This window comes from Penaeus vannamei, chromosome 17 (assembly GCF_042767895.1).
Source record: "Penaeus vannamei isolate JL-2024 chromosome 17, ASM4276789v1, whole genome shotgun sequence".
NCBI lineage: Eukaryota > Metazoa > Arthropoda > Malacostraca > Decapoda > Penaeidae > Penaeus > Penaeus vannamei.
In genome coordinates, this window is record NC_091565.1 from 3,852,572 (window position 1) to 3,865,071 (window position 12,500).

The 12,500-nt window shown below is 36.4% G+C and overlaps 2 protein-coding genes and 1 long non-coding RNA gene across 3 annotated transcripts in view; 1 reads left to right on the plus strand and 2 right to left on the minus strand.

Moving 5' to 3' along the window:
- The window catches only part of LOC113820757 (perlucin-like protein), an 81,651-nt gene that overhangs the window by 67,914 nt on the left and 1,237 nt on the right, over positions 1-12,500 (minus strand). Inside the window, exon 4 of the mRNA XM_070131757.1 lies at positions 12,415-12,475. Coding sequence (XP_069987858.1) covers positions 12,415-12,475 — 61 coding nt within the window. The remainder of the gene's footprint in view (positions 1-12,414; positions 12,476-12,500) is intronic.
- Positions 7,463-8,742, plus strand: LOC113813696 (C-type lectin domain family 4 member D). The gene is made up of 4 exons (XM_070131756.1): positions 7,463-7,591; positions 7,805-7,834; positions 8,124-8,291; positions 8,408-8,742. Exons 1-4 carry the CDS (start codon positions 7,546-7,548, stop codon positions 8,647-8,649), a joined length of 486 nt encoding a protein of 161 aa, XP_069987857.1. The 5' UTR covers positions 7,463-7,545; the 3' UTR covers positions 8,650-8,742.
- On the minus strand, positions 9,419-10,716 carry LOC113807076 (uncharacterized). Its single transcript, XR_011399184.1, has 2 exons — positions 9,666-10,716; positions 9,419-9,460 (listed from the first exon to the last, which is right to left on the minus strand). It is a non-coding gene; the product is annotated as an uncharacterized lncRNA (long non-coding RNA).

Consider the following 12,500-nt stretch of genomic DNA (forward strand, 5'->3'; position numbering starts at 1 on the left):
TTCGCATATTAATATTCCTTTTTACATCACACTTCATATATTGTTTTCAATGTTGATTTCTGTAGAAAAATATATATTAGTATAACGATTTAGTCATCGCTTTACATTATTGATAGCTAAGGAATAAATGGCGACTTGGCAACTCAACCCCCTCGTTGCACCACCTTTCCTTGCTCTGACTTGCCAACACCAGGAAAATCTTGCGTTTTAAAGACAAGCGGAAAGTGTCAATCGTTGGTCATAATGATAATGATAATGACAATAATAATAAAGATAGCAACATCGATGATAATAATTATGATAATGATGACAATAATGATAATGATAATGACAATAACAACAAAGATAGTAACAACAATGATAAAAATCATGAAAATAAAGATAATAATGATAGCAATAGTAATAATAATAATCAAGAAAATGGTAACAATACGATGATAATAATGATAATGAAGATTTTGACAATAAGAAAAATGACAATAATAATAGTAATAGTAATAATAATAACGGTAATGATAATGATAATCTTACTATATATAATAAAAAAATGTCTGCATATGCAATCAAGTTTCCTTAAAACAATGGTAGTGATAAAACAATGACGATCATGATAATTATATTTTATCATAATTGTTATTGCTTAAATTGTTAATATTATGATTATTACTATTATTATTATTATTATTATTATCATTAGCATTGTCATTACTACTACCATCATTTTTATAACTGTTGTGATTGCTCTTATCAGTATCAGTATTGTTATTAACATTATCATTGATATTATCATTATCACTATTAATTATCGTTACTAGTAGGACTATTATTATCCTTATTGTTTTTACCATCGTCATTACCATTATTGTTATCATTAATTTTATCATTATTCTTAATCATGTTATCATAATTTTATCATTATTGTTAATCATGTTATCATAATCTTATCATTACTATTGCAATAATGATAACAATGATAAGGATAATCATCATCATCATATTATCATAACTCTGAGGAAAGAGATACGAGTAGTACTATCTTTCATCCTTTAATAAACATTTTAAGGGCATATGTGAAGTAATTATCGTGCATTGTTTTTCCTTTGAATATTGTTCAATAATGCATGCTTAGCCTATTCGTGCAAAAATATTTTCGAAGAGACCCATCTGGTATCCCCCAAAATTCCAAAGCAACGCGAAGATGCAAAATCCGGCGGTCTTCGGCAATCCCCGGGTTGTGACGTCATAACCAGGACCAGGGAGAACCTTGCACCCCCGAGTCAAGGATATGGAATTGTCCCAGTTTCAAGCTATCAAAGTTTGTAACTAAGGATGCCGCGGCGTTGTGTAGTAATTGATTGTTCCCATTCATGTCACCAGCTATCTGAATGGCCGAAAGACCGCGACAGAGCAAGGAAGTGGACACGTTTTGTGCTTGGGAGCAACTTTCAGCCTGTGCCAACCAGCGTACTTTGACTGAAACACTTCGAGTCCGATTGCTTTGCGAACAGAATGGCTTACGACATGGGATTTGCAAAACGGTAGGCCATTTCCAATTTATATTTGTCATGATCACAACAGCGCAAAACAAACTCTGAAAGAGCGCTTTTGCTTGGCGGCGTAGCAAACATTCATTGCGTGGGTACGACACAGTGTGCCGAGTGCATTGCAAGTGTGCATGTATTACTACACAGAGGTAAGGTAGGTACACCCCCAAAAAGCACAACGGAAATAAATACCGATGCCCCTCCACTCGCGAATGGATGTAGGCCTACGCCACGGGTGCAGACAAGAGATAGCTCAGCCTGCAGAAATTTTGTACCATACAGAAGCGGGATCACACGTTCGACTATAAAAAATAATTTAGAAAATTACCATTCATTCAATCTCTTCGGGTCTCGACGCCACTCCATATCTGGCTGGTTTGGCACAACTTCAACGACATCCACAGCGGTCCAACAGCCATCAACCCTTGATATTCCTCTTCTTCCAACTCTTCGAAGATTTAGGCACCCTCTGAAGAACTTATACCAATGTCCTCGTCGGAATAATCCGATGAAACTTCACTGCCGCTGTAGTCTTGTAGTGAGTCCGCCAAGTACAATGTATTGAATGCAAAGAATGCTGTGATCGTGTTCTGGAACTGACGTCACACATCCGGGTTCCGGATTTTCGCGGGAAAATATAACTAGACTTCGGAAAATCGAAATAAAGCAATTTTAGGGAATTATTTTCAGATTTCCTTTTTTACTCTTATTAGAGAGATGGGTTGCGAGCTACTTCTCCCTTTTAAAGATTTTCAGTTTTGTTACTTCACATAAGCCATTTAAGCGTATTTTCACTTTTTCCATACTGCATCCAGATCGTATAGAATACCATCATATTTAATTAGATAAACGAATTGTTTTGCTATCTACTCGAAATTTACGCTTATCAGAATTTTGTGTGACGTCACTACATAGTATAATGATTCGCTAAATTTGTTGTGACGTCACTACATAGTATAATGATTCACTAGCCTTCTGATTGAGTAATGTTTTTTTTTTTTTTTTTTTTTTTTTTTTTTTACAGTTGTGATCTATCGAATTAGAATAATATGGTGATCATAATGAATGTGGTATTCGAAGTTGAGCATTATGCACTAGTAAAATGTTTGGTCAGTGATGTGATCTCTCGCACAAAGCAATTTGATGACATATTTGAAATATACTGATTTAGTATAGGCCTATGGGTAATCAACAGCGTAAATTGCAGATTCAACGAACACATCCACACCATCTACATTCTTATTTTGTTAAAGAATACAGCATACGCCGATCGGTTAAGAAGGTTAAGAAGCCTGAGGAATATTGGTTCCATCTTTAACCAAAAATCATGTTTTCTATACATATATTATCATTATTATTATGATGAAATTATAGGAAAAAACAAAATTCCTTTTCCTCTGTAATGACAATTATCACCATCATTATCAATATCACTGTTATTTATTATTATTATGATTATTGTTGTTAGTGTTATTATTGTCGCTATTACTATCAATATTATTGCGAGTAAGGCTCGAGTGGAGCTAATATTAGTTACCCCTTCATTAGTAAGAATCTTCTTTGTTATTCACCATAAAAGAAAATTGAAATGGGTAACTAAAGTATTTGAGTTCCCTCTCTCTTGTTTTGTTTTGTTTTTTCTTTGTAATTGTATAGTTGGGTGGAATTTTGGCCTTTAAACGCTTGATTGTTATGATAACTCGAAAGTGAAAATGTCTGAATACACCTGAATAGATCGGCTGTAATTGTCTGCCAGGTGAGTGTAGCCAGCAAGAAAAATCCACCAGCTTTCTGTACATTTTTCGTCTGCTCTATTTTCGTTTAATGCTAAATCGGGATAGAAACCAGTATCGAGTATTGCTTGTGAAGCTCCAATTGGTCTCTCTCTCTCTCTCTCTCTCTCTCTCTCTCTCTCTCTCTCTCTCTCTCTCTCTTTCTTTCTTTCTCTTTCTCTTTCTCTTTCTCTCTCTCTCTCTCTCTCTCTCTCTCTCTCTCTCTCTCTCTCTCTCTCTCTCTCTCTCTCTCTCTCTCTAAAAACTAGTCTAAGTTGACAGTTCCGACAGCGGTAAGGATTAAATTGGAAATAAAACAATATAATCAGAGTGAAAAAATATATATACCCTATGTAGTGTCGTGGTAAAAAATATATGTACCCCACGTAGCGTCATGGTAAAAAATATATGTACCCCATGTAGTGTCATAGTAAAAAATATATGTACCCCACGTAGCGTCATAGTAAAAAATATATGTACCCCACGTAGTGTCGTGGTAAAAAATATATGTACCCCATGTAGTGTCATAGTAAAAAATATATGTACCCCATGTAGTGTCGTGGTAAAAAATATATGTACCCCATGTAGTGTCATAGTAAAAAATATATGTACCCCATGTAGTGTCATGGTAAAAAATATATGTACCCCATGTAGTGTCATGGTAAAAAATATATGTACCCCATGTAGTGTCATAGTAAAAAATATATGTACCCCATGTAGTGTCATAGTAAAAAATATATGTACCCCATGTAGTGTCATAGTAAAAAAAATATATGTACCCCATGTAGTGTCATAGTAAAAAATATATGTACCCCATGTAGTGTCATGGTAAAAAATATATGTACCCCATGTAGTGTCATGGTAAAAAGTATATGTACCCCATGTAGTGTCGTGGTAAAAAAATATATGTACCCCATGTAGTGTCGTGGTAAAAAATATATGTACCCCATGTAGTGTCATAGTAAAAAATATATGTACCCCATGTAGTGTCGTGGTAAAAAATATATGTACCCCATGTAGTGTCATAGTAAAAAATATATGTACCCCATGTAGTGTCATGGTAAAAAATATATGTACCCCATGTAGTGTCATGGTAAAAAATATATGTACCCCATGTAGTGTCATAGTAAAAAATATATGTACCCCATGTAGTGTCATAGTAAAAAATATATGTACCCCATGTAGTGTCATAGTAAAAAAAATATATGTACCCCATGTAGTGTCATAGTAAAAAATATATGTACCCCATGTAGTGTCATGGTAAAAAATATATGTACCCCATGTAGTGTCATGGTAAAAAGTATATGTACCCCATGTAGTGTCGTGGTAAAAAAATATATGTACCCCATGTAGTGTCGTGGTAAAAAATATATGTACCCCATGTAGTGTCATAGTAAAAAATATATGTACCCCATGTAGTGTCATAGTAAAAAATATATGTACCCCATGTTGTGTCATAGTAAAAAATATATGTACCCCATGTAGTGTCATAGTAAAAAAAATATATGTACCCCATGTAGTGTCATAGTAAAAAATATATGTACCCCATGTAGTGTCATGGTAAAAAATATATGTACCCCATGTAGTGTCATGGTAAAAAGTATATGTACCCCATGTAGTGTCGTGGTAAAAAATATATGTACCCCATGTAGTGTCATGGTAAAAAATATATGTACCCCATGTAGTGTCATGGTAAAAAATATATGTACCCCATGTAGTGTCATGGTAAAAAATATATGTACCCCATGTAGTGTCATGGTAAAAAATATATGTACCCCATGTAGTGTCATAGTAATATATATATATACCCCATGTAATGTCGTGGTAAAAAATATATGTACCCCATGTAGTGTCATGGTAAAAAATATATGTACCCCATGTAGTGTCATGGTAAAAAATATATGTACCCCACGTAGCGTCATGGTAAAAAATATATGTACCCCATGTAGTGTCATAGTAATATATATATATACCCCATGTAATGTCGTGGTAAAAAATATATGTACCCCATGTAGTGTCATGGTAAAAAATATATGTACCCCATGTAGTGTCATGGTAAAAAATATATGTACCCCACGTAGCGTCATGGTAAAAAATATATGTACCCCATGTAGTGTCATAGTAATATATATATATACCCCATGTAATGTCGTGGTAAAAAATATATGTACCCCATGTAGTGTCATTGGTAAAAAATATATGTACCCCATGTAGTGTCATGGTAAAAAATATATGTACCCCATGTAGTGTCGTGGTAAAAAATATATGTACCCCATGTAGTGTCATAGTAAAAAATATATGTACCCCATGTCGTGTCATAGTAAAAAATATATGTACCCCATGTAGTGTCATTGGTAAAAAATATATGTACCCCATGTAGTGTCATAGTAAAAAACATATGTACCCCATGTAGTGTCATAGTAAAAAATATATGTACCCCATGTAGTGTCATAGTAAAAAATATATGTACCCCATGTAGTGTCATAGTAAAAAATATATGTACCCCATGTAGTGTCATAGTAAAAAATATATGTACCCCATGTAGTGTCATAGTAAAAAATATATGTACCCCATGTAGTGTCATAGTAAAAAATATATGTACCCCATGTAGTGTCATAGTAAAAAAAATATATGTACCCCATGTAGTGTCATAGTAAAAAATATATGTACCCCATGTAGTGTCATAGTAAAAAAAATATATGTACCCCATGTAGTGTCATAGTAAAAAACATATGTACCCCATGTAGTGTCATAGTAAAAAATATATGTACCCCATGTAGTGTCATAGTAAAAAATATATGTACCCCATGTAGTGTCATAGTAAAAAATATATGTACCCCATGTAGTGTCATAGTAAAAAATATATGTACCCCATGTAGTGTCATAGTAAAAAGTATATGTACCCCATGTAGTGTCATAGTAAAAAATATATGTACCCCATGTAGTGTCATAGTAAAAAATATATGTACCCCATGTAGTGTCATGGTAAAAAGTATATGTACCCCATGTAGTGTCATAGTAAAAAATATATGTACCCCATGTAGTGTCATGGTAAAAAGTATATGTACCCCATGTAGTGTCATAGTAAAAAATATATGTACCCCATGTAGTGTCATGGTAAAAAGTATATGTACCCCATGTAGTGTCGTGGTAAAAAATATATGTACCCCATGTAGTGTCATAGTAAAAAATATATGTACCCCATGTAGTGTCATAGTAAAAAACATATGTACCCCATGTAGTGTCATAGTAAAAAATATATGTACCCCATGTAGTGTCATAGTAAAAAATATATGTACCCCATGTAGTGTCATAGTAAAAAATATATGTACCCCATGTAGTGTCATAGTAAAAAATATATGTACCCCATGTAGTGTCATAGTAAAAAATATATGTACCCCATGTAGTGTCATAGTAAAAAATATATGTACCCCATGTAGTGTCATAGTAAAAAATATATGTACCCCATGTAGTGTCGTGGTAAAAAATATATGTACCCCACGTAGCGTCGTGGTAAAAAATATATGTACCCCATGTTTACATCATGGTGGCTGGAGTGTCTGTTGGCAATCCGACCACTACGGTAAACATACAGTGAAAGTGAATAAATCTAGAAAGCAATAACCAGCTACCACATGGGTCACACATGGGTGAAGGTCCGGACGAAGTGACACTCCGCAAATCTCACTGAACTGATTAGTAAAGATGGATTGGTAGCTTTACGAATCAAGGATAGTCATTCTCGGGAATTCAGCAAGCTGGATCTTCGATATTTTTCTGCGGCATGACCGATGAATTATGTTTATATGTATATCTACATCTATTTATAAGCGTGCATATATATATATATATATATATATATATATATATATATATATATATATATATATATATATATATATATATATATATATGCACGTTTATGAATAGATGTAGGTATACATATAAACATAATTCAGCGTTCTCTTATACTTTATACACAAAGCAAGTATACATAAGAAGCAACATATTAGGGAATTTCCTCTTATTGCAGCACCAGGAAAACTCTTGATATATATGTATATATGTATCTATCAGATCAGATATATCTATCTTGTATTCCCGCCACCTGTCGCCTTGCCTGCTCGTGCTCCTTCACACGCAAGTGCTTGGTGATCTTCCACGTGTTCAGGGACGCGACGGAGCATAAAAGGCGCAGCGTTGCCCCGTGGAGGCAGAGAAGCATCGCCATGAGGTCCCTTGCCCTCCTCCTGCCTTTCCTGCCGCTGCTGACAGGTAGGAGTCTTTTAGTGCCTCGGACCCTTTGCTTCCGCTTGCGAGTATATTATAACATAAGATTGTTATTATGCCATTCTCACGACTATTTGAGCAGCTTACTGTCATTCGTGGTTCTGCCGTCTTCCGTTTATGATTGCTTTGAATGGTACTGTTGGTATTACTCTCTCTGTTTACTGTACGTCGACTTACCTTGATCCGTTTTCTTGACAGGATCCGCACTCACGTCTCATGACACCAAACGTGAGTACTTACACGTGTTGACATTTCTTCAGTGAACCCATTTTCCACGTGACGGAGAATTCAATCAAGATCTGGTATTTGCTGATCGATATTCATGTTGCAAATAGCCAATCGGTATTATCCACTGAGAGGACCAACTTTGCTTTGGACGAGTATGAATAGTGATTTTCTACACAAATATGTTCATCACTGATAGAGATAAAAGACAGTTTGTTACGCATTTAGCCACACAGCAAAAGGCAATCACTTACCCATATGTTCATTAGTGCCAAGATTTTTTCCACCGCAGAATGCTCTCTCGGATTCCACAATGTCTACGACCACTGCGTCCAGTTCCGCACGCAGTCTGCCACGTGGCACGAGATGAGCAACGAGTGTTTTAACGTCGGCGCCGACATGGTCAAGCTCGACGACGCAAACTTCATGTATTACCTGATCAAGTTCATCAAAGACAATGGTAATGCCTGTCGCCTGTCACTCCGCATCGATAGTCCTACTGTCTCTGGAAATCACTTCACGCTTGCGTTGCCCAAAATGGCGCATTGATCTTATTTTGTATCTATCTTTCAAAAGGGCTGGATGACCGTTATTACTGGGTCGGCGCCTCAGACGAAGGCCACGAAGGCGACTTCAGGTGGACGGACGGGACGGCGGTCAAGATGGGGACGCCGTTCTGGGGTTATCACAGCAACAATTGGCAGGAACCCGACGGCGGAACTGGCCAGAACTGTGCAGTTTTGTCAAGAGATGATCACTTCTTTTTGCTGGATGGAGACTGTAAATCAAGATTCTCCGTTATCTGTGAGATGTACTGACGAAGGTCAGTATATCTGCTGATCAGTTGACATATATAAGTTGATATTCCTTGTCTTAGAAACGCTTATTTATAGAGACTGCTTCGAACACAGTACCCTTCTTTGATTACTTCCCTGGAAGTTACCCCTAATGCTCCTTAAAAAATAAGGCCATTCCTTCTGTATGGACTCTTCCTAAATATGAGTAGCAGAAGTATTGTATCACATCGCTTGGAAGTTTTGGAAGTACCAAAGGAAATCTATCGCGCCGATTTTTTTCTTACCCATTTGCTACACTCGGTGTGACGATTGGTCCACGGTGATGTGATAGATATCACAGTATGATAAATATACATAAATATACGTATATGTGTGGTATTTGTTTGAGTGTAAACATACAACAATGCTAGATGGTAGTGCTTCTATACTCAGTATCATCTTTCCTGTAGTAACTTCCTCCGTGAGCAGACGCAGGTGTCCACATTGCTTTCACTTCTGCCACTCTGGGAGGTAGAGCAAGCACCTCCCTTGAGGGGAGCCGCCGCATAAAAGGAGAGCTCGCCACTGCAACGGCCTAAGCTCCCAAGGAGACGGGGTCCCGTATCTACAATCCCCAACAAACCCACAAGCCAAAATCGCTTTCATCACTCACCAAGCCTCTTATATATATATATATATATATATTGTAGCCCACAGTATCTCCAACTACAAAATACGTCACACTGTAGGGCCACCAGTGCAACGTGTCAGCATCACCTGCATCAATAAGGGCATCAAGAATAATCTCGTGGATTCTTGCACACGGTTTAATCCTTTCCTGGAGACATTCGAGCTGCAAACAAATAAAACATTGGTAACCATGTACTGAAATAGAGGTCATTGAACAAAGTACCATTCATTACACACACACACACACACACAAAAGGAATATTTATTAGCCTAATACTTGCATATCTAACGTATATATAAATTAATGTATAAGCACTTAAAAATGACAGACAAGTAGCAAATTCATCACACAAACATAAAATATTTACATCGCATCCCAAAGCAGGTAGCACTGACGCTTCACATTACCACCTCATCACCACAGGCACGTCACGTCATGACAGGTACACCATCTCATGACAGGTAGCCAGCCTGCACCCTTGCATCTATGAGACAATTTTACTTATATGAAACATCATATCAGGTATTAGCGCTTGACACATATAGGATCTACATGGAAATAATAGCACATCACTATTCATATAATGCAAATACAGTATACAATTAATACCAACCAATGCGAAGACCATGTGAAGGTAGAAATCACTCTGCAAGGTGACAAGCCCAACTCCAGTGCTCTTTCCCAGACTACACTGAAGTCTTTGGGGTTATCACTATGACTCAAACAGTTCTTTAACACTTTAACTGCCAGCTCTTCCCAGAAATACTGGCGTTAATAAGAATGTCACTGCATAAATGCAATTTTTATGAGCGTGTCCGTCAACAAAAACCCTCCTCCAAGTGGTAATGGCGCCTAACACAGGCTTTCACAGCCAATCATAATGCAGAGTACACGTGGACCAATCAGAACAAAGCGCTGCTCGTGCGTGAGCCAATCAACAATAAGGATGGAAACACTTGTGCAAATGAGCTATTATCCAGAATTAGTCAATGCATATTTAAATTTCATTCTTATTGTCAATGTATATCTTCATATCAGTGATTGTCTCAAACTCAACCTTCTGGTATAATCATACTCTTTCATTAATTATAGATGCTGCAAGGGGCGGGGCTACTTGTTGCTAAGGAAAATTTGGCGGGAAAACGTGGCAACGTTTAGACCATATCACAAATTTCGACTTCTTTCACTAGATAAACAGGACATCCGACTCATAATAACAATTATCCTTTCATTCAGTTGTACATCAGCCTATATACACGTATGTTTCACATAACATAGTCCACATACAAAGATATTTCAAATCAAAAATGCCAGCAGCAAAAAATGAAATAAAATTAGTACCGTTTTCTATAAAACTTATTATTAATCAAAGAAAACTTCATCACCGTAAGCATATAACAAAACTTAAACTCGCAATATTCTACATATTTATATATATATATATATATATATATATATATATATATATATATATATATATATACAATGATAACAAACCAGTAACGGTATGATATATTTATTTTCAAAATCTATACACAATTTTTTCCTCTTTTCCATTGAAATTTGCAGCCTTCAGTTTTTTTCATTCTTGTATGTATATATATTTATATATATATATATATATATATATATATATATATATATATATATGCCAACAATATGGCTCAACCAGATGGGTGTTCGCCTTGCACTTAGGCCCTACCCGCTGCCTTCCTTCCTGGCATCGCACCTTCTTCGCCCAAGTCCTTCCTCCCCCTCGAGCAATGCCGCCCAACTTGCCCCCTTCGTCACGGCCGGAAGAACGGACACCCCAGAAGAACGTCTCGTGAGGCAGACCGGGAGAGACCGAGCAGCCACAGAACAGAGCAGGTCACACCCTCCGCCCTCGGCACCCAGGCCACGGGGTCCCTCGTGGGGTCACGCCTTTACCTTCCCCAATAAACCCTCAAGCAAAGTCTCCTTTCATTCCACCATCTATACGCCCCCAACTCTTTTACATATATATATATATATATATATATATATATATATATATATATATATATATATACATACACACACACACACACACACACACACACACACATATATATATACATAAATATACATACATATATGTATATATACATATATATTTATATTTATATTCATACACACAAATACATATAGATGCCTGTGTGCCTCAACAAAGGCAGACGCACGCCCACATATTTATCACGAATGGATGTTTTAGTATTATTACAACATTTGGTAATCCTGTGGTATCTGGAGAAACACTCCCCTTTTACCATCCATTTTACTATCCCCAATTTACCATCCATTTTACTATCCCCAATTTACCATCCATTCTACTATCCCCAATTTACCATCCATTCTACTATCCCCAATTTACCATCCATTCTACTATCCCCAATTTACCATCCATTCTACTATCCCCAATTTACCATCCATTCCTTCACTACTAATCATATAACATGGTAACAGAATGGTAGTCCCTAAAAGGCTTGGAGAACACGCAGATTTAGAATATATAAACATATTTTGGCGCAAGGAAGAGGTCTGGTTGAGTTGTTGGAAAAAAACAAACCAGACATATATGTATTTATATATATCAGTCAGCATATTAGCATGAATTCTGTCAAATAAATTCTGTAAGATAAGTGTCTAATATGATTTTATATATATATGATATATATATATATATATATATATATATATATATATATATATATATATATATATATATATACATGTATGTATGTATGTATGTATATATATATATATATATATATATATATATATATATATGTTTTCCTTTTTTACTTTCCTCTTCTTTTCTTTTAATTTCTCTTCTCCTCTTTCTTTTCTTTCCAAACAGTGGAATGCGCATCAGAAACTTCATACAGAAAAGGGGATAAAGAAAATACAAGAACCGCCGCCTCCTTAACCTTCATTAAATCTTCTCGCAAATGACAGCATAATCCGCGCTGCACTTCGAGTCGCCGAAGAAGAAGTGGTCGTTCTCGTTCAGGTTGACGCAGTTCTGCTTGCTCCCTCCGTCGGGCTCCTGCTTCTGGTCCTTGTCGTCGCCCCAGAACGGCGTCCCGTCCGTTCACCTGAAGTCGCCTTCGTGGCCTTCGTCTGAGGCGCCGATCCAGTACGTGTGGCCGTCAAGTTCTGCAGGAGAGGAGGGTCGTCTGTG

Coding starts and splice junctions, on each gene's coding strand:
- LOC113813696 (XM_070131756.1), top strand. CDS start 7,546: ATGAGGTCCCTTGCCCTCCTCCTGCCTTTCCTGCCGCTGCTGACAG. Junction 7,592..7,804: donor TTTCCTGCCGCTGCTGACAG/GTAGGAGTCTTT, acceptor TTTTCTTGACAG/GATCCGCACTCACGTCTCAT. Junction 8,292..8,407: donor CAAGTTCATCAAAGACAATG/GTAATGCCTGTC, acceptor ATCTTTCAAAAG/GGCTGGATGACCGTTATTAC.